Consider the following 22,974-nt stretch of genomic DNA (forward strand, 5'->3'; position numbering starts at 1 on the left):
CTGTAACTGATCATCTGTTTTAACCAGTGGGCTCTCTCAACCCAGCTTCACAACTTACTTGACCACTATTCTGCTGCGTTCAAATGGTCTAAGGAATCAAAAGACATCCATTACAGTCTCAAAGGTCTTGGAGTTGATACGAGAAAGACAGAAGAGTTTTTGGTTATTCTGTGAATAATAAATAATACCAAACTGTGACTTGGGAGAGGGTAGGTTGAATTTGGTTAGAGCTATAGCCCTTCCAGCACCAGGGGTGGGAGATCCCAGGAAATTTATAAAGCCTGAATTCACATCCTCTGTCTGTTTCGTTCTCCAATTTATTTTTGCTGTCCTGACTCTAAACTGATAATTACAAAGTCACTTCAGGAAGAAACAAGGAGTATCATTCTCTTCCCAGGATTTTTTTAGTTAACTTTAAAAAAGTTTGACCCACCTTAGAAAGCCAGTCCTACACCATGAAATGTAGCAGAAAATCACTCAAAAATGTCATGTACAAGTACTTGAAGATAGGATCCATTAATAAGGCTCTATAAAATGAGAGTTAAAACCAGAAGTAGATAAACTGCAACAGATAAGAGTGAAATTTGGTTTGTGAAGGTATTACCTCTAGGCAAATATTGACATTTCTTTTCATTTTTCCTTATATTGCATATAATGTAAAATTGAAGGTGGCTGCAATTTCTGCTATTATTTGTGTTGTATTGTATTTTCATTTAATAGAGAAAAGTTCAAGTGATGTCCCTGTTTTGTTTTTTTTTTCCAGTGACTCTAGGCTGGGCTAAGAATAACCATTCACCCTGTGCAACCCAAGCCACAGACACCTTGTGTTAAAGAAAGGGTCTGCCTTTGCAGGCTTGCTTTTGCCAACTGGTACCATTCAGCAGCCAAGCTGCAAGCTTCCCCTCCTCTAGCAAGGCTGGAGATGATCCCAGTTCCCAGTCCCCCCCCCCAACTCCACCCAATTTGCTCCTCTCAAGAAAGTATGTCTTGTGTTTTTCTAATTACAACATCTTCCCCACCCCACCCCCAGCAATTCTGATCTCCCTCCACAAGGAGCCAATATCACCTCCAATTATCTCCTGTGCCCAAGAATCAGTGCTTTAAACTAATGAGCTATCTCATCCTTAAGGATTCTTGCAGGTTAAAAAGGGATGCTTGGAGAGAGATCCAGTAGGACAAGGCTGCCATGGCAGAGATTGAGCAAAACAAAGAAGCTACCTCTTCATCCTTACCTTCTAAGTCTGTTTGAGTGCCCAGTGAGCATTATTCTCTTATTTATAGGATGACATCTATGTAAGTATTCCGGTAACAGATTAATGAACGGTGTGTGTGTCTGTGTATGTTTGTGTGCGCGTGCATGCTCTTGTGTGTGCATGTCTGTTGTATAACTATGCTTACAATATATGATTATTTGTGCGTTTATCCAAGAGTGTTCAAAGATATCCAAGAGCTTCCTCTTACTCCCCAGGCCCATTGTATTGAAGGAAGAGACACTGGGTTTTAAAATAACTGATCTGCTTCATATTTTTTAAATTTCAAGATAACTGTAGACTCACCTAAGTTGGAAGAAAAAATACAGAGATCCCCTAAGTACTTAGCCCTATTTTTTTCCCAGTGGTAAAATTTTGTATAACTGTTATACAATATCACAATGAGGAAATCAACATAAACAATCAGATCTTATTTAAATTTGACTGGTTTTACAGGCTCTCATTTGTGTATACTTTTAGTTCTCCGCATTTTTGTGTGATCTGCTTTTGAACGTCAGCTCTATTAAGTATTTTCTTTGTGATCACAGAAAAGCTCTTTTGACATCTGGGAGACCCAGTTTCCTCATATATTAAATGCTATAATGTCTGCCTCCTCAGGATTGTTGGTGGGAGGATTAGGTAAAAAAAAAAAAATTCTCTTGCGTCTTCAACGCACTGGATTCTCAATAAATGCTGATTTCCTTCCTGTCTTGTTCTTGCTGCTGCTCTTTCCCTTAGTAGCAAAGGGTTTGCTCCCGTTTTCTTGCTGAAATAATCAGACTGTGGGAAGTAATAAGTCAGGCGGATCCTTCTTCAAGGGCAGCACTTTTAACCCTGCAGCTGAAGAACCATGGGTGCTGCCTGGGGCCCACAGCTACCGCCACCTCTAGTCTAGTCTTGAGAACCTGTCTGCACTGAGATCAGAAGCATAGGTACTCGGAGGGTACGAAAACCATTATTTTGGCGGGGCGTGTAGAGTACGGATGCAAGGGGGTGAGGCTCGGGGACCACCAACTCCAGAGTTTCTGTTCTGCTTGGTTGTGACCTAGGTTTGGATGTACCCTCAGAGGGGCTGCACCGGCGGCAGGAACCCAGGAGGATGCCGTGGGCAGGTGTTGATGCCATCTAGAGGTTCGCAGGATTCAGAGTCAAGCCCGGAGGTCTCTGCCTCCTAGACCCCTCTTCCCCTGATAGCAGGGGCCTCCCCAGAGCTGGGAAAGCCAGGCCACTTGCGAGCAAAAGAGGCACCTGAATTCACAGTTTAAGGTCGCACAGGCTGCAGACGTTGTCTGCAGGGTGTCCTAGTCGCCGGGTGCGTGTGGGAACGTTTGGAAGGAAAGGGTGGCTGGCAGGCTGGAGGCGGAGGGGCGGACGTGCCAGCTCCTGGGCAACCTCCGCCCGCACCCTGAGCCCTGGCGTTTCCAAGTTCAAATCTCCGTGGCTGAGGCTCAGAAGGGTCACTTGTCCGCGAGGGCCCAGACAGCGCCACCCGCTCCTCCCTCGGCTGCAGGAGCCGCGCGGGCCGCGGAGGAGGAGCCGCGCCCGGGTCGGCGTCGCCCTGACTCCTCCTCCCCGCGCGGGCCCTGCTCTTCCTCCCGGGCGTCCAAAGCTCTGGGTGGCTGAGGCCGAGCCGGGAGCGGAGCGCGCTGGGCGCGGCCGTCCCGCTGCCGCCCTCGCCGAGCCCCGAGTGCGCCCGCGGCCATGCTCTCCGCGGTAGCGCCGGGAGCCTGAGCCCCGGGACGCGGTAAGCAAGGAGCCCAGCTCCAGAGTCCCCCGACCCCCCGGCCTGAGGGTGCGGGGAGGCCTTGCGCTGCCCGCGCGCCGTCGGCGAGGCCCTGAGCACCAGGGCAGAATGGGCACTGAAACCCACTGGGGCTCCCCTTCTGAACCAGGGGTCAGGGCGCGCGCTGACCCCGCGGGCCTGGAGGAAGCGGGGACTGGACTGCCGGCCCCGGCCCAGTGGCTCCGTGGGACGAGGCGGGGAGGGGGCGGCTTTGGCGGCAGAGAGGAGGGGCCGTGGCGGAGGAGCGGGCTGCGCTCGCGGGGGGCGGGCCGGCGGGCGGGGAGGATGCGCGGCAGCCCGCGGCCCCCCGAACGCAGCGCTTTTGTAAGAGCTGGCCCCTTACATATGGAAATGACGCTCGCGCGGGTCCCCATTCGCGTCCTTTTGAAGGACGCCCGTCCGGAACCGCGGCGCCGGCTGCGAAGTATTGTCCGGCTTCTTGAACCCTAACAAAGCGCCCTCCTTCGCTTTGCAGAGCACTGGAGGCAGGCAGCCGGGTGTGCGGGCGCTCCGGAGAGGCCGACAGAAGGTAGGCGAGGGCGGCGGGGGCCGAGAGAGCGTGCTGCCTGGTGACACAATGGAGTGTCTCAGGCTTCTGGTGGTGGCGATGGACAGGTGGGTCGGGGACGCGTTGCGGGTTGCCAGGGACCTGGGCGGCGCGCCTGCCCTCTGGCCGCACCTCAGCCTCCCAGACCTGCAGCGCCTCTGCCACCCCTTTGGCTCCAGCCGCAAGCCTGGAGCTGAAAGCTGCTACTGTCTGTTGGTCTAGGCAGCAGATTTGAGTCCCAGAAGCAGCAGAAAGGGTTGCTGTTCTGTTGGTATGTGCCGCCCAGGCAGCCCTGTGATTGAGAAGCTGAAGAGAAAGCTGCGTGAGGTACCCCGAGATGTTAGCCTGTGCTGTTTGTGTAGCGCACAGCTATTTGGAGCCTTTAAAGTGGAGATTTTAGGTGTGTAGGATCAATACATGTAGAGTCTTTCCCAATACAATTACTAGGAAAGGGGGAAACGACTCCAGTGACAAGTCACCAGAGAAGAGAAATCGAAGTGTCTAATGAAAGTGAGGAACGTCAGGGGAGGAAGCTTCCAGGGTTCCAGCTGAACTCTACAGCTACTAAACTGGCTATACTAAACTGGCTCCCACAAAAGGACAAAGCTGATGGAAAGAGTTACTGCTTAAAGCCCCCACCCCACCCCCACCCCCGAATTTGAAAGAGAGACTGAAAGGGGCGATTTTCCTAGCCTCTGACCTGATGAGCCATGGTTAAGGTGCGAATAAAATGGGAGCTGAAACGATTGTTCTACCTTATGTCATGTTTCTAGACAACTTAGTTATTATGAGGTCTTCAGCTCTCCACTTCACTGGGACAGATCCCCTCCTGGTGTTGTGGAATTACTGAGATGGGCTTGTCCTACAACTCAGTTCTTGAGTTTACTACTAATAAAAGCAGATTGATAGTTGTCTTTGTGAGTGTCAAGGTAGTTTTAGGATAAGAATCCTGATTAAAGTCCATAAGGGCACATAATATAGGCTCCTAGGACCATGGAAGATTTCTTAATTGGGTTCCCTTAGATACCTTAACATGAATTTGTATGTGTTTACATACTTCCGAAGGCTTAATGATCTACAGGAAATACATTTTGTTTTCTGTCAGCATAGTTTTATCTTGTGTCTTCTCTAGTTGTAGCATTTTACTTTTTTTACATTTATTTTTTAGTTGTAGGTGGACACACATTCTTTATTTCATTTTTATGTGGTGCTGAGGACCGAACCCAGTGCCTCACATGTGCTAGGCTAGCATGCTACCACTGAGCCACAACCCCAGCCTGAGTTGTAGCATTTTATATTGGTGGCCTATCTGGAATATTGGTAGATCTTGCTCTGAATTGAAAGTAGCTGTGAAATTCCCAGGTTGTAAGAGTAATATTGCAGGATGACTGAAAATGAGTTTGTGTGTTTTCTTCAACTGTTGTCAGTGTTCCTCTTTGGAAGTGATGAGAACTGCTGGGATGGAGGGTTGTTTGCAGATTTGTTTATTTTCACCTGTAATCTGGTGCTTCTTTAGAGGGAAACATTCTGAACTGCATTGTAGATAAAGCAAATGAGTTGTACTTAAGCAAAGACCTTGCCAAGACAGGGAGAGGTTTTACTGGGGCAATAGAGAAGAAGCCATCAGCACGGACTTTACATTAAAATGTCAAGGATCAGTCATTTTAATAGGCACCTGCCCAGAATGACATGGGCTTCTTTTTTCTTATTTTTTCATTTTAGATATGTAATGACCCTTAATATCAAAAGATGTTAACTCACACAGGGGGAGAATCTGGCTCCAATGAATTCTGAACAGCCAATCTTCATTTAATAGGCAATGTTCTTATCATGAATCAAATGTTGTTCAAGTAAATTGTTTTAAATGTCACTGCAAATGATTTTCTAAACTAACATTTCACCAATCTTGATGCTTCCATTTGATGTTGGTAATGAAAATACATTTTATCGGTCTTACACTGATAAAGGCTTGGCAAGTTTAGCCAGAAGCATTTTATAGGGATTCAGATAGCCCAGAGCCTTTTCAGAAGGCTTATTTTTGTAGATGCCAATTCATTTGTAAGCCAATAAATAATGCAGTTTGAATTCTGGCTATTGATCTTGCATCTGTTGGGCAGAAGCTTGTGGGGAGACTTACTGAACCTTGCAAAGCGATATTTTTATCCCACTTACAAATAAGATAGAATTTTGAAAAGATTATGGGATTATACAAGTCAGCAACATTGAGATTAGTATTTTTATTATTATTATTTGTAGCAGCACTTACTCAAGCTTTTGGATGAAAAAAAAAACTACAAAGCCATCTGTACCTAAAAGCTCACTTAAAATACAAAGTTGGGAAAATATTATTTATGGATGTGAGAATAGAAGCACTTCACTTATACCCCAGGGAACTGTACTCATAGATTTAGGCATCCTAAATTAATTTGAATAAATATGGCTCAAGAATTGAAAGTTGTTATAAGCTTTCTCTTTTAGAAAAGAAGTAGTCAACGTGCAACTCTGTTTTCTGCTCCCATAATTTTACTTAGTAGTTGATTATAGGTTATTGGATCTACCTTGTGCTAAGCTGATGTTTTTTCCCACCTACTGCCCTGAGTTAACTACTTGATTGGGTAATCCACCTGCTGTTAGGTTTAACAAAAGCCTGGTTTGCTGTAACCTTCAGGGTGGTAAAATACTAAAGCTTGTTTATGATTTGGGATAAGTGCTAATAGGACACCCTTAGTTCAATAAAATTTTATAGTATATTTAGCACAGATTACTGTTTTCTTTCAGATTTATTTAAATGTTACCTTTTCCTGTGTAGTGGCACTTACATTTTTTATGGTATATTTTTATACCACAGTTTTATTCCTGGTAGCACCATGTTGCTTTTGGTAACCAGCCTGGTGTGAGGGGCTATTCGAGCAGAGAGGAGGCTGATTGTGATTGGTTTGCTGCTGAACAGCCATAGTTTTTGGACAGAAGGGTTCTCCTAATGAATATGCAAATGGGAGCGATAGCTTTTTTTGGTTGTTGTTGAGTTTTTTGCTAAACTTGAATATATTCTCATCACTGTTTCCTTTCATGCTGAAATTAGTCCAAAATAGTAAGCCTGGAAATCTTTGTAACAGATTAAAGAGTTTGCAGAAGAGAAAGAAACATTGCAGTTTGATCATGGGCATTATTGGCTGACTTGCCACAGGGTGAAAGCTAAAGGCCTAAATGAAAAGGCTCCCCAAGCAGTTTGTCTGTGTTCATCACTTCAGTCCCCAAGTAACTTAATTAGTCACTCGGTGGTCACTGCTCAGTCTGTGGACCCCCAACAGCTATGTCTGAACACAGGTCCGAAAGCATCTATTATGATGTCCTAGAAGGGAGAGCGGCTGAGCCGAGAGGGGCATCCAGACATTCCACAGAGCTGTTCAGCTGCTGGACCATCTGGAGGGGAAATCAAAGGCCTGGGCTAGGGGCTCTGGCATTGTGCTTATTTATTATTTGGGTTTCACTTACTAGACTTTGTCTCCTTTTCACTCCCTCCAGCCCAGAACAGACGTCCCTGTTGGCTGGGGTACCATTCTTTCAAGCTCCTTTCTGTACCTCAGATGCTGGAAAGTTCATAAGTTCACATAAGCACTTCATCCTGGCCTTGTGTCTGCACTCCATTATTCCTGCCACACCTCCACCTATTCCTTTTGCAGTCCCAGTTGGTCCTGTAATTCCATCAGCCAGGGCAGCCAAGTGGAGCACAACAATGCAGATCTGTAATGGACATCCCTGTCAGAGTCTGCAGCATTTTGGCAGCCTTATTTAGAATTATTTGGAAGAAAGATGTTCTGAACAATTGTCATTATAGCTGGTTATTGGGTGGTAAATGTTTTGATTAATGATTCTGTGCATCTGCCTCTTATTTAACTATCCCTAGTTAGAACTCCCAAATATTACCCACCCTGGCCCTTTTATTCCAAAAGAATCATAAAGGTCCCAAACCACATGATTGGGAAGGTCCTTGGTGAGGAAAGGCTTAGGTTTATGGCAGGTTTCATAAAATTGGAATTGTTCTTTGCAATTTGAAGGATTTACCACTCGAGCTCAACTTTTTAAATCTCTAAGATTCCTGCCACTGATGGATGCCGATTAGGCTTTGGCTCTGGAGTGCACTAGATTGTATACTTAAGTATTTATTTGGGAAGATTAATTGAACAATTATCATTTCCTCAGCTATGCCCATATTGATGATGAGACTCTTTATGATCATTTTATATAAAAATGTATTTTTTCCATGCCCAAATCCCAAAGGTACATTAGGAAAAAAGCATGCTTATTCTATCTATGTATCCCAAGAGCCTTGCAGCCTGTACTCATTCAGTAAAGGGTTCAAGGGAGGGAGCAGGTAAGGATTTCACTTCTTTCCATTCTAATTTGGAAAAATTTGTGGCCAGGGAGTATTACATGGTGGCTTCTCATACTGAGTACTGTTCAGCTGGCTGACACATAAAGGTGGAGGTTAAGTTTGTCAGTGGTATCATTCCAAGTGTGGTCCCGTTCATGTGTTCTTTGTGCATTGGGGGATAATTTATTGCCATACCAGATTTTAAGTTCAGCTCTACCCCTATATGAGTTCTGTATCCTTGAACAAATTGCTTAATTTTTCCAAGCCCCAAATTTTAATACCTTAAATGGGGATTCTGCTTTGAAGAATGGGGGTGGTGGGGAGGGTATTAAATAAGATGATAAACTTGAAACGCTTAGCATAGGCCAGCTCATAGTGAATGCTCAGAGATTAATCACAGCAACAGTAATTATAATAAATTCTTCTAAATTCTCAGCTACATTTCAGCCTCTCTGCTTTTATTTGATGTTAAATGATCAATAATCTTCCTTTGAAGATTGAGGAAACATGAACATTACCTGCTGCCATTATCATTTAGAAATATAATGCTGTTTATATGCATAATACATTCAGTGCCTGCTCTAAAGCTCTGTTCTATGACTTTCCACACTTCCTGCTTTGCTTCTTTGAAGGTAGATTTATGACTGATTGACTTAAGTTACTCACCTAAGTTTGTGCCTCCTTTGTGAGACTTGGGTGTTTTCTTGGTTGTTTTTCAGTTCCCCTCTTATATCATCTTTCTCTGGGATAAGCCATTCTCACTTTGCTTGCCATATTTAACCTTCAGAACAACCCTCCAGAGGGTATTGTTATTCTCATTGGATAAATGAGAAGACCTGAGAAAGTGTTTTAGTACAGATTTTCCTCCAAAGTTTTATCCCATAACAACAACAAAATGTAGCTGCAGTTTGTGAATCCATTGGTTTAATTACTAACCCATTGAACTATAAGCTTCAGATGGCTTTATATAGAGTGGTTTGGTAGTCACTGCTGGCTCTGTACTTCTGCTTAGTATGATCAAGACTAAAAATGCCCTTAAAAAAGAACTGGAAGAGGGAAGTGGAGGTGTATGTGTGGAAGAAATAGGTATTTCAAATTTTTTTCCCATGCTTGTTCCTACATCTCCCCATTCAGGGTAAGTCTCCTCTCAAGGGTCCATGTAGTAAGTCAGTACATGAGGTTGATCAAGTCCCTGGCCTGAAGAACAGTTTGAGGGAAGGCATAAAAGAAATAGAATTAAATAAAAATAAAATAGTAGGTATGGACCTTACTCTTAAGGAACTTTCTGCTAAGTGGGGAGGAAAAAAAAATTCTTGCACATGAAATTGCTAATGAACATTTGGAGAATAATATCAACCAGAAAAAATGCATTCTGTGCCAGATGAGTGCTTGCAGCTTGTCACCATGCATAGCAGCTCCTGGATGTTTTATTGTGAGCATTTGTTTCACAGGGGTGGGGCCTTCCCCCCCTTCAGTCCAAAGAATGTTTTCCTAAGCTTGGTATCTTAGGAAGGAGGGAGATGGAAACATAAGAAAGGAAGGCTGCTACAAAACAAAAGAAGTTCAATTTAGCAAAGTTCAATGATCTCCCAGAGTGGGGCATAATAGTTTATTAAATTCAAAGCAGCAGGCCAGTTGCATGCCTATAATCCCAGCAATTCTGGAGGCTGAGGCAGGAAGATTACAAGTTTGAGGTCAGCCTCAGTAGTTTGAGGCTCAGGCTAAGCAACTTAGTGAGACCCTGTCTCAAGAAACAAAAAGAGATGGGATGTAACTCAGTGGTAAAGCTCCCCTGGTTTAATCCCATCTATAGCTATATATGTATATCTAGATCTATATCTATAACTGTAGATGGGATTAAACCAGGGGAGCTTTACCACTGAGTTACATCCCATCTCTATATATAGAGATAGATATAGATATAGAAGTAGTGCGTGTGTGGGTACTGGGGATTGAACTCAGGAGCACTTGACCACTAAGCTACATCCCCAGCCCTACTTTGGATTTTATTTAGAGACGGGGTCTCACTGAGTTGCTTAGTGCCTCGATTTTGCTGAGGCTGGCTTTGAACTTGACAATCCTCCTGCCTCAGCCTCCTGAGCCATTGGGATTACAGGCATGGGCCGCCACACCTGGCTAATCCCCAGTATTAAAAAAGAAAAGAAAGAAAAATTCACAGCAGCACATCAGATTAGGACTTTTCAGTGTATTGTGAGTTCTACTGCTCTCCTTCATTGACTTAGATGGATAAATTGCTGCACCTTAAAAATAATTTTAAAAAGAGGAAGTGTTAGAACTTTTTTTTTCACTTTTGAGCTTTTAAATATTATGCAAAATCAAGCAAAGGTAGAATGTCTGTCTTTTCTGAAGGTGGTCAGATTACAACCCAGGGGACTGTAAACCTCAGACTGAGCCTGAGAGCCATAGCAACACCAAAAATCCCAGAGCACTTTGGGGAATCTCAGCAAATCTTGGTTGACAATTAACTGGCAGACACTGAGTGAATCTCATTAGCCAAGCCTTGGCTTTGTCTAAATTCCTACCTCTTGTGACTTTGCATAACACCTTTGTGTTCCTTTTCTGATGCTTTGATGTTTATATAGCACTCTCAACTTATTTTGAAAATATTTGCATAGTGATTAGTTAACCCAACAGACCAACCCTGGGAAGACAGCCAGAGCCAACAGCACCTTAGTAATGGGAAACTGCTAATAGGAGAGGAGACCTCCTCAAGAACAGGGACTTGGACCCAAACCATGGCATGTTGTTTTAATGAGTGGTCTTCATAAAAATTGAGTTGAATGGCAGAGCTAATCAGGACTCTTCTTCTGAATCCACCTAATTTTGTTAAGGTCGTGGATCTATTTGGGCCTGTCATGTTGTAAAGTTGTTTATGAACACCCAGCAGACACAGCTGAGAGAAGCACTGATTTGCTACAGAAAGCTCTTTTATCTTCATTACTGGCTCTGTTCAACATGCTAGCTTACCTCTTCCCCAGGTAGTAATGATTTTCTCTATGGAACGTCACCTCTAATTCAGAGTATTTTCTGACCCAGTGCTTGGTTTAGTTGAAGATGCTGCCTTTGTTGTTGGAGATGGATAGCAGTGCTGGGGATTGAGCCCAGGGCTAAGCATATGTCCTACTGCTGAGTTATACCCCAGCCCCTAGGCTGAGAGCTTGATGTCTGTGGCTGAGATCACTGTCTCAAGGGTATGCAGTTGTATTTGGCTTCCATTACATCATAGTGAAGTTTCCTCCAGATGTTCAGGCTTCAGGCTTGCATCAAAAGACCTAGCACATTAGAAATGAATAATTGAGCAAGAAAAAAAAAACAACCTATTTTAAAGCATGAAGTTCTTAGAATTTTATGATGTATATTTTTAGCAAAGATATGACTCAGAGCTATTGATAACTCTAAGTATTTGACCAATCTGAGGGAGAGTGGCAAAATGGAAAGTCCTGGGGTTGGGGTGAGACAGAGATGCAAGACAGGTTAACCAGGCATAAAGGGGTGAGCTGCTCCAGAGAGTTCTGGTTCGCTAAGAGTCTCTGATTCACAGAAGCCAGTCTGTGACTCCTTTCAAACCTTTCTGTCACAAGGGTTGGAATGGTGTTTTCCCTTTTCTCTAGGCAACTAAGCATTACCTAAAGCTCCCTGGGACTATGGTGAGCTTCAGGGAATACTCTTCCTGTCACACTTCATGTAATTGCACCAACAAAGTTAATTGAGTTGCTTTGTGAAGCTCTCATGTAAAAGGCATCTGGTCTCATGTAAACAGGGACATGGTTTTGTAGCAAACATGTTCAGCCAGTGTCTCTTGTAACTATTATGGGCGGCATCTAGGCTGAACGAAGTGGAACTAATCAGCCTGGCCACACTGCCAGATCCTAGCATCTGGGCAGGTTGTGTGGAGCATGCAGACTTGTGTGTAGGCTCTGGCTTGCACAGTTGGGTGGTGCTAACAGTTGGCTCATTTCACTGGACTGGCTGTCAGAAGCAGCCTTTCACCTTCTTTAAGTCTTGACCAGATGAACTGATAGGGAGAGAACCACTTGTGGGTTTGAATTTGATAAACTGGACATCCACCTAAGGAGCAGGAAGGAGAAGAGGGTGTTTCTCTGCCTACATGACCTGTTCATCCTGGTAATGTCACCCCCAGTGTGATCAAGAGGAACCCCTGGTGTGAGTGTGCGTGGGAGCTCTAACGGCCACAATGAGGTTCTGGACTTGCCACAGGTTGTGTCAGAAATAGAATGTCATACATAGAAGAGTGTTCCCAAGCAGCTCGTGGTACCAGGAGAGATTGGTGCACCAAGAATTGACCTGCCCCAACCTGTCCTTGTCTCTGTCTTGCACAGGTGAGCGCTGTGGGCTATGGGATGGATGAGGTGGAGCAGGACCAGCATGAGGCCCGACTCAAGGAGCTGTTTGACAGTTTTGACACGACAGGCACCGGGTCCCTTGGACAGGAAGAGCTCACTGACCTTTGCCACATGCTAAGCTTGGAGGAGGTGGCCCCAGTGCTGCAACAGACACTGCTTCAAGACAACCTCGTGGGCAGGGTAAGATGTGAGGAGGAACTATGAGTCTGTGGGAAGAGGGGTGCGGTTTCTGTCCGGGTGCTTGGGGTGGCACAAGCCCCATATGTTGCAACTTAGCCGTTAACCCGTTGAAAAGAAAAATGTAATGGCCATGAGCAGTGCAGTGTGCTTGGGTGCTTTAGTCTAGCTGTGGAATCATGTTGTGCACTGAGCATCATAGATAGAGAGAGAAAAAAAAAAAGATATTTCCCACTTTTTGTTGTTATTGTTCTTTGTGAATCATTTCATTGATCCACATTCATCACTGGGACAGAAAGGAGGGGGCAAGATTTCCATGGAAGATAAAGAAAACACAGCAAGAAAACCGCCCATCACAGGAAGAGCAGATTTCTGTTATGACTTTTGTTCCTGGTAAAACTATTTCTTGTGTGGATTGTTTCTGGGTGAAGTATTAATTAAACCTTCCACCCAGGAAGTAAGACAGGAGAGTAAGTAAATACAGTGTAGCCTCATTTAAAACCCAGCACGACTTGCTTCCAGCAGGGATGTGTGTGCGTTGCCAACGTTAACTTCTACAGTTGACAACAAATAGTCACTCTTTCCCCATAGATCTGCCGCAGATGTGAGTGAGAGGAGGGAAGGGGACTCACATCCCCCACTCTTGTGCTGATAGTGGGAAGGACTTTTTATGTCAAGACCTGAGATTTTCTTCAATTTTCATAATTATAATTAATGGATCATTTACAATGTAATACAGTATTTACATTGCTTTGGGTAGTCTTTTTTTTAAAAAAAAAAAAACGTTGTAGATGACACAATGCCTTTGTTTCTTTTATTTATTTATTTATTTATTTTTAATGTGGTTCTGAGGATCAAACCGAGTGCTTCACACGTGCCAGGCAAGCGCTCTACCACTGAGCCACAACCCCAGCAGAATCTTTGCTGTTGGTTTTTGGAATGCATGAGAATAAAAGGTAGTACTTTTTGAGCTTTGTTGCTGTCATTGCTGCCTCTTTGTAGACAGTAGTTTTTATCATGTGTAGATTGAGGAAGCAGTCATGAAGCTTAAGTTTATTCTAGTGACTGAACTTCCTCTTCTTCATTTTATTTTCACTGTCTCTTGGCTGACAAGGTGGGTAAATAGCCTGAGATGCAATGTAGTGGCTGTCTATAACCTGAAAGACACAAGAGCAGTGCTCATTTTGAGATTAATATAGAGGAGGTGACAGTCCCATGACTGTGGTGTCAAGAGCAATCCAAGTTCTTCACAAAACTGGGGCCATTCTTGGCCACTTTGGGGGATTAACTGCTTGTGAATATATATGATTCCTAAAAAAATGCCCAAAATCTTGCTTTGAAAGCAATAAAAGTGGATGCTTTGAATATTCAGCCATTTGCTCCCCATCATATAATGCACTCAAATGTTTTTTGAGTTCTGCCTCAATTTTAGACAAGGTGGGGAGCAAAAGAGTGGCATCCCCCAGTGCGGTCCTTGAAGATCTCAGGGATATCAAAGGACATATCTGTTTTAATGCTAGGAAAGCAGGAGAAAACATGATATGCCTGATGATTTCCTTGAGAGGGTTCCTCAGAGTCAGCGTTAATGTGGAATCCTCTGCTGCAAACAGACTGCACCTTGGCAGCAGATTAATAGTTTGCTCTCCAGATGTTGCACATCTCTGCCCTCATTTGGTAGACTAAAACCAGGGAACAGCTATCGATTGATTTGTTAACAACTTGACACCACCAGCCTGCTTTTTATGTTTGATATTTGCCTGAATAATGAATACCTAAGTGGACTATAGTGTGATATTTACTTAGTGAGCCAGTGATAAAAGTTAAATAGATGTATGCATATTGATTTCATGTGGGAGGTCCCTGGTGATTGTCTTCAGAGCAGTGTTGGCATGAATTAATACACTACTGTTAAATTTGCATTTTTTATGGAACTGAATTATTCTCAGATGATCACATAAACTCGGCCATATGCTGTTAAGATATCCTATATGGTTTATGATTTTAAATGATAAAGAAAAAATCCTTAGAATTCACTGGAGCAATCCAAGTGCTCTCACCTTCGTGTATGTTGAGTAGGGATCAGATGAGTTGTTTTTAATAAATACAAAAATTTTTTAAGTGACACATAGTAATTTTACATACTTATGGGGTATAGTATGGCATTTTAATACATGTATAGGATATATAATCATTAGATCAGGGTAATTGGCATATCTGTCACTGCAGGCATTGATCAATTCCTTTGTTAGGAGCATTCAGAATCCTTTCAGCTATTTTGAAATATTAAATTAATTGTTGTCAGCCATAGTTATCATATAAGTTGTTTTTAATGCCAGTCATCTTTTTTCTCTTTGGAAGGTATTTGTAGAAAAGCTTTCAAGGGTTAGCAGCTTGGTTTAATAAAAAAGGGGAAAAGGTAGCATGACAAATCTGCATATGCTCATCTACTTGTAATTGTAAATTCAGCAAATATGAATTGTGTGTGTCCTGCATGTCAGTCATTCCACTAGTCTCATGGTATTGGTACAGTTTATTTATGTTTATTACAAGCTGCAGTTCTCCGTTAAATTAGCTTTTGAATGCATTAGGACCCATCAGCTTCCTGGATACCTATGACTTTAATTTTATGTTTTAAATCTTAATGAGCATACTTTTTAGATGCAATAAAACTTCCAAGTTTTACCTCTATTGGAATTAGGCAGAATTCTTGAAAAAGAAATAAGAAAGTAAAAAAGTATTTTCTCCCTCAACCAAGAATATGAGTACTGTCTATTTATTTTTGTATTTGGCAGTCCATCTGCAATAACATTTTTTAAACCTAATGTTTCTTTTAATAGGTGTTAAGTAATTCAAATCCACTTGCAATTTTTATGCATAATAGGTCATTTCCTCCCAAATCATCTTTCAAATCATGTATATTTCTTTATAATTTGAGTCCATATTCCCCTAAGCATGGTGGTTACTTTACAAGTGTTTGAAATGCTTAATGCTTATCGATTTCTAATTGGAAGGAAAGAGGACATTACTGATTTGTGTTTCCTATTAGATAATCTGAAGAGTTCATCCATCTCTTTCTCATCAACCAAGCACCTGTCAGGTGGGTAAGGCCCTGACACAAGGGGCTTCTTAATGCCACTGAGGAATTTAAAGTCTAATTGGGTAGTGTAACTGGCAGGTGAATACTATAGGGAGAAAGTACTACAAAATTTTTAAGAAAGAGAATCATGTTAGCTCTCTCACTGGGCCAAAGTATCATTCAAGCAATTGATACTAAACTGTATGTGCTTCCTGTTTCTTGTTCCTTTCAAACAATCCTCTCTCTTTTCCCCTTCCCTCCCCCACCACTCTTTTTTTTTTTTTTTTTTTTTAAAGAAAATAGGACATAAGTTGGGCATGGTAGCACATAACTGTAATCCCAGTTGCTTGGGAGGCTAAGACAGGAAGATCACAAGTTCAAAGCCAGCCTCTGCAACTTAGCAAGGCCCTAAGCAACTTGGCGAGACACTGTCTCAAAATAAAAAATAAAAAGGGCTGGGGAATGTGGCTCAGTAGATTAGCACCTCTGGGTTCAATCCCTAATATACTCCCCTACCCTCACTGCCACCCCCCCCTCAAAAAAAAGAAAAGAAAATAGGCATAAAAAGAAGATAGTTTGTTTTGGTATTGTTGAAGCCCTTTAGTATATTCAGTTTTAAAAATGCATTTCCTTTTCTTATTGTTACATACCTACTTTAAGAAAAAACAGCTCCCTGAAGTTCTAAAGTATTTCATTGCTATGTTATTACTTTCATATGAATTTGAATGCTAAAATATCTCTCTGTCCTTATTCCCACTCTTTTGAATGGGAATAAGCCACTTGGCAGCAGAACTCACCATTGGCTTCCAAATAAGATGTGTGAACTTGGGCCATCAAAGGCACTTTGAAATTTTTAGTATTAAAATTTGATAGCTATACAAATATATAATTTAGCTCAGCTTTCTACCTTTCATTTCAAAGTGCTTGTGGTTCTTTTATAAATGTCATGATTAATTTCAAATGGTAGATTTACTTCTTTGTTTGTTTCCAATTCATTAAGAGCATTTTAAGGTTTCTTTCTTTAATATATATTTAATCATTTGAAGAGTAAATCAGAAATAGAGAAGTGCTTTTAGGCAGTGATTATTCTCTGTGTGCAAAATTACACTTCGTCATCAATCACGGCCTATTTTTTGTATCTATCCTGTGATCATGCTACTATATCATATTATTGATCTGAGACCTTTTGAACCTACTGCAGGGAATGGTAGAAATGTTCCTTGCTGCATTTCTCAAATGCCTGGCCCTTTGCCTTTTTCTTACTCTTAAACTACCACACTTTAACCTGTAGCCATGAGGATTATATGTGTGATTCCTCCGTTGGTCTTGTGACTCCAGGTGAATTATCATTCTCCTTCTGAACAGGAGTCTCATTTGAGGTTGATCTGAACTCCTGTGGGTCTATGGTTCTGCATTTATAGAAAAGACCTTCTAATGAGGGGGTTGTTAGATTTGTGTCTGTTCTGTGTTAATGCTTTCTTGTCAAACTCATTGTGAGATTTACTTAGGTTTTGAGTACCTTAAGTTCTTAAGTCTCTGAGGTATTTTGTGTGACAGGAAGCAAGGGGAAAGGGAGAGCTATTGGGAAGGCCTTGAACTCTGTAAAAGCAGGAAGTGACAAGCATTAGATGGCCATTGTCTTCAATCTACTTTATTTCAATAATGCCCATGTCAGAGAAGACTGGTCAGGAATGCTGATTAGATTTCACCAATATTCCACTGATAACTTTTATGGGTTGCTTCCTGTCTGTGTAATGTTCTTCAATATCAATCACAGATTTTACAGGATTCATCTGTATGATGAAGAAACCCAGCACTTGGAGAGAATTGTTCAAGGTCAGACAATTCATTTGAGACAGTTTCACGTGGGATACTGGAGTTCCAAGACCCTGCTTTTAAATGTACATATCCAGTTTCCTCCAATTCCAGTATGCAAAATAAGTCTCATTCTTTGTTCCCCTCCAAACACTATCAGCACCCCCATCACATGGAGACTCTGTTCTATTAGAGCATGGTCTTTGAGGTGAGACCTGGATTCAGGTACTGGCTCTTGCAGTTTTTTAGCCATGATGGCATGTCATCTTAAATACTCCGAGCCTCAGTTTCTTCATCTGTATAATGGAAATATAATATGTTCCTTGCAAGATTGCAGTGAAAGTTGGTTGAGATTATGTGTGCAAAATTTTATCATAGAGCCAGGAAAAATTGTTTACCCACCATATCTCACTGTACACTCCTCTTCTCCACCCACTGCATGCCCAGAAGGGTTCCTCAATAAATAGTGACTTCAAAGTAATGTGTTTCTAAGAATACTTTTTAGAATAGAAAATGAATTTGCTAGAAGTTGTCTTGGTTTGGTGGTAGTTTGTGTCCATTTCCATCTGTAGGCAGGGCTCCTTGAGTTAGTCATGGAATACAAATTCATATAGTTGGTTTTAAAAACCTACCTTTTAAAAAGGTCTTGGTCTCCTTACACTGTCTGCAATAAATGACTGCTGGGCTACAATAGCCCAAAGACTTCATTTAGAATAAAACATTTCATAACTGAATCTTTCACTGTAAAACTATATCTTCGTTAGTGTATGTCATTTCTCCTTGCATAATGCTATGAATATTATTTTCCTATTCATTGACCTTCTGATAAGTCTATACTTCTATACCCATTTCCTAACAATGTTATGTATACTCTTTCGTTGATTTCCTTTTGTATTACTAGATATAAACCTACTAAATTTAATGACAATTGCCCGGACTTTGCCTTGTTTAATAAGCTCACTTCATTAAACTAAGTTCTCTCACTCTGGGGTCTGTTTGAAGTACTGCCTATATACATGTGCAAACTGGGTGCATTTGATCTCCATGATTGCTCAAGATGATTTTATGCAACGTTAGGTTCCTTATTCCACTTCCTATTGAAGGTTTCTTTGTGGTTTGAATTAGCATTTGCTTCTTGTGGGGCATATAAACTTCTTTTTTTCCCCCCAGTAACGCAAATCTTATTTCTTAAAAAAGCATTCATACAAAATGTAGAGAGGAAAAATGATGAGGTAAATTCTATTAAGCAGTGGTGACACCTGACAAAAAAATATCAGACTTGACTAGTCTTCCTGTTAATTTAGTTTAAATGTCATGTGTGTTTTTAGTCCGTCCTGTAATTTTCCCATTGCTGCAAACTGCCCTTTGAGGCATACAAGATATGGAGATTCTTGTAAAATGAATGGCAGCAATTATTATTCAAATGAGGAGGTACAACCAGCATGTGCACAACCTTGAAGCTTGTTACCCTGTGAGATTTAATTGCCTTGTGTATTTGTGAAGATTTCTAAATTTTAACATAATACAATAGTAAAGCTCCCTGGGATAAGAAAAGTGTTACTTAAAAATTCTGGTTACTGAACATAGTCAGCCCACTCTTTATGTGATTCTTCACAATAGAGGGCATTTGTCAACATTTTGGTTCTGGATTGTGCCCTGGGGGCTTTTTTTTGCCACATCAGTATTCATGAGCTTTGATGGAAAATAGCAATCACCTGCCTCTATTAGAGAACTATCTCCTTGAATCAAAGATGTGGCATTTACTGCTATTTAAAATCCAGGGGCCCAGTGTCCACGTGCCCTTGTAAGAAAAAAATAAAGATCAATGTAAGACTTAAAGCTACTCCAATTATTTTTATCAGCTGCTGAATAGTATCTGGTGTTGGGGATTTTTTTGTTATTGTTGAGGAAGGAGGGGGACAGATAGATAAATGTTATTAGATTATGAAGAACCTCTGAGTTAATAACCACATAGATGCTTTTTCTTCTAAAATGAGGCTTATTTAACTATATCATTAGTCCATTTTGGAAACGTTTAACTCCATCTGTGAATATCTTAGAGCAGTCAAAACCTATCCCAGTTTCCCTCAGTACTGGCCCGGTAGGACATGCTGAATTACCAGAGGCCTCTGCTGGCTTGTTTGTGTCTCTTTCAAGGCACTTAAGATTCTTGTTTGTGGGGCTGGGGATGTGGCTCAAGCAGTAGCGCGCTCGCCTGGCATGCGTGCAGCCCGGGTTTGATCCTCAGCACCACATACCAACAAAGATGTTGTGTCCACCGAGAACTAAAATAAACAAATAACTAAAAAAAAAAAAAAAAAAGATTCTTGTTTGTAATAATGAATGCACTTTTCTTTTTTCTTCTGCATGTCACTCCTATTTTTCTAGAATCTAGAGTGCAGCTGATAAACTTCCAAGGTTATGCATCTTTTTGATGACGATCCCCTGTTGCCATCTTACACCCAACTGCTCTGTATGAAGGGTAGGGTTTGACTTGCAGCAGCAGGGATTTTCCCAGAGAGGTCAGATCAGGAGGGAAGTGGGTCTGGGTCAGGCAGGATTGCTGGGCCTTGAAGAGGCCCACCAGAAGACCTAGCTTACTTAGGGTCTCCAAGTCACCCCATCACTTTCAAGGCACATGGCCTCAAGCACGTGCCCTCTCTGTGCTACTTCTCTTAAAATTTAAGGGGGGAGGGGCACTCTCTGCCTTGACTATCTCACATGGATGTTGTGAAGTTGAAAGGACAAAATTTCTAGGAAAAAATGAACTTTCAAAAATACCCCCATTCACTTGGTATTATTCAGGACTCATGTTAATAAAATGTTCTGATTAACTGGAGATAACTGGACCTTTTACCCCATATAATGACAGAGAGAGAGAGAGAGAGAGAGAGAGAGAGAGAGAGAGAGAGAGAGAGAGAGAGAGAGAGAAAACACAACATGTTGACTACTGGAGATTTTGAAGTTTTATCCTATCAAAGAATAATTAAACATAACTTAGATTGTCCTTGATCATAAAATCTTCTTGATCTATCAGCTTTTCTTTTATAATATAATAGAATGATACCCTGAGGATTCCTTCAGTAGCTTATTAATCCTTATCCCAACACTAATGACCACAATCTATTTTTGAATGGACATGCCATTTTCTTAATCAGTTATGTAGATTTAAAAATGGTGGTTGGGCTTAGCAGCTGAGTGCTCACCTAGCACATGAGAGGCACTGGGTTTGATCCTCAGCACCACATACAATAAGTAAAATAAAAGTATTGTGTCCAACTATAGCTAAAAAGCTTTTTTTAAAAATGGTTTTTAAAGCATAAAAATATTATACCTCACTTTTGTTTGAAGGAATATAGCTAATGTCTTTTCTCAATTCAAATACGTCAGTAGTTACTTCCTGGTCTTACCGTGGAATGCCCCTTTCTTTTATTTGCTACTTCTGCTCTGTAGTGGGTTGGGAAGCAGATAATGAAGTTTCTAATAAATCTGGTAGTGTAGTAGTAAGGAGATCCTGTGTTGGTCCTGTGGCTGTTCCTAGGCAAGAGCTAAGGGCTCTGCAGGGCCCTGCATAGCATTACACCTCCCTTGTAAGTTTCCTCATTTTCTGTTGGACTCTAGGTAGCTAGAGTTACAGCATGAACAGCCTTCATATGCATGAAGTTTGTACCATCTCAAGCATTTTTGTGTTTGTTATGCCTTATTTTTTTTCTTTTTTTTAAAATTTTAGTTGTTGATGGACCTTTATTTTTCTCATTTATTGGTATGCGGTGCTCAGAATTGAGCCCAGTGCCTACCACTGAGCCACAACCCCAGACCCTGAGCCACAACCCCAGGCCTGTTATACCTTATAAAAGGGAGATTTAGGCCTCATATAAAGCCTTGGAAGTACAAATTATGTGTGCATTGTCATTTATCAGGGGAATAAAATTGAAGTATGTAAACCCCTGGGTGATCCTCACCATTGCCATCTACTGAATTGAACTGTGTCAGGACATAATTCAGAAGGGCTCTTTCCCATTGCTCTGGCCAAAACTTAGACCATTGAAAGATCCTAGAGAGACCTACAGAGTCAGTATGAAGGATTTGAAACAGAAGCCTGCCATTCAGCTTGAAGCCAGGGTAAGTTTAGGCTCATTCAGGTTCCTCCATGAATATCTAAGAGCAAGAAACCAGAGTTGGGGGTCCCACACACAGCAGACCAGATCAGTTCCTCTGGTTCTGGGCAATTCCACAGGTCCTGGGGCTGGGAGAAGGTGGGCTCCCAAACTCCCTGCTCCATCCCACCCTTCCACTCATCTATCTCAACTGCTCCCACAGTCAGCTGCTTCGCTTCAAAATATGGGCCCAGTTTGACTGTAATAGTGGTAGGAACAGTCACCCCCACTATTAGTAGTATTAACTACCACTTGTGGGATACTTAGGAAATTCTAAGGTGTTCTAGACATTTTACATGATTTTCATTTTACCTCTCTAACACTGCTATTGTAATAGATTTGGAAACAAGAACGTCTTTGCTAAAAGCTGCGACCTCCTGGGTCTACTGAGCCCTACAGGTTTTGTATCTGTCTCCTTTATTTCCTTAAACTTTGGGTTGGGTCCCTGCTCAGCTTTGAACATAGGCATGTTCATCAACTAAGGAGTAACTAAGGAGTACTTATCTTTTTTTTTTTTTTAAGAGAGAGTGAGAGAGGGGGGAGAGAGGGGGGGGAGAGAGAGAGAGAGAGAAAATTTTTAATATTTATTTTTTAGTTCTCGGCGGGCACAACATCTTTTGTTGGTATGTGGTGCTGAGGATCGAACCCATGCCGCACGCATGCCAGGCGAGCGCGCTACCGCTTGAGCCACATCCCCAGCCCAGGAGTACTTATCTAAAACTAGTAATATAAGGGTTTTTTGTCGTAAATTTAGCCAACATGTCTCATCCCTCTTCAAGACTGAAGCCAAATTTGCAGGGAAGTCTATGGCATGCAGTTTCAGATCTCTGGAGCAGCACCTAGAAGTTTTAAATCCTTGTCCTCCACCTTCCAGGAACACCATGAGCAGTCACTTCATGAGAATTGAGTTCCCACTCTCCAGGATCGCAGGTCTACTGGATAAACATCCAGAACCACAAGTATAAATTGCCCCCCGTGAAGTGATAGGGACTTCTCTGGTGCCACTTCATGGAACCAGAACTGAAAGAATGATCAACCAGACAAGTTTGACCAAAGCTGTTTAATTATGCCTACCTCTTGACCCCCAATCCTTCCTGTTTGAACCTAAATCACCCATCAGTGCCCCAAGACAGGGCTGAGATGCTGGATCTCACACTTTGCCTTCCCATTATGGCCATATTAACTAAAGCTCCCTTTGCTATATTTCACTATGACCTTTTCCGCTTATTTTTTTGGGGGGCAGGTTGGTTGAGACTGGTTAGATAGGACCCCAGAGTCAGGGCTCTGAGTTAGAATGCTGGTAACATGATGAGAGAGGAGTTACTCTAAAAACCATAAAATTCATACAGTGCTGTTAGCATAGTACCTGCCTGACTCCTTGTGATATTTCCCGAGAGCCGGAGTTCCGT

General features: G+C 42.0%; 1 protein-coding gene across 8 annotated transcripts in view; it reads left to right on the forward strand.

Moving 5' to 3' along the window:
- Positions 1–2,775: 2,775 nt before the first annotated feature.
- Nin (ninein) overlaps positions 2,776–22,974 on the forward strand; it is a 106,327-nt gene continuing 86,128 nt past the window's right edge. For 2 of the 8 annotated variants that reach the window (XM_078050143.1, XM_078050144.1), the window contains exons 1-3: positions 2,784–2,994; positions 3,509–3,562; positions 12,317–12,520. In XM_078050143.1, the coding sequence (XP_077906269.1) occupies positions 12,338–12,520 (183 nt within the window). In that variant the 5' untranslated portion in view covers positions 2,784–2,994; positions 3,509–3,562; positions 12,317–12,337. Of the gene's footprint in view, positions 2,995–3,508; positions 3,563–3,627; positions 3,649–12,316; positions 12,521–22,974 lie in introns of those variants that run through there. The other 6 variants (XM_078050145.1, XM_021724860.3, XM_021724859.3 and 3 more) reach the window with 6 other exon arrangements.

This window comes from Ictidomys tridecemlineatus, chromosome 5 (assembly GCF_052094955.1).
Source record: "Ictidomys tridecemlineatus isolate mIctTri1 chromosome 5, mIctTri1.hap1, whole genome shotgun sequence".
NCBI classification, from domain to species: domain Eukaryota; kingdom Metazoa; phylum Chordata; class Mammalia; order Rodentia; family Sciuridae; genus Ictidomys; species Ictidomys tridecemlineatus.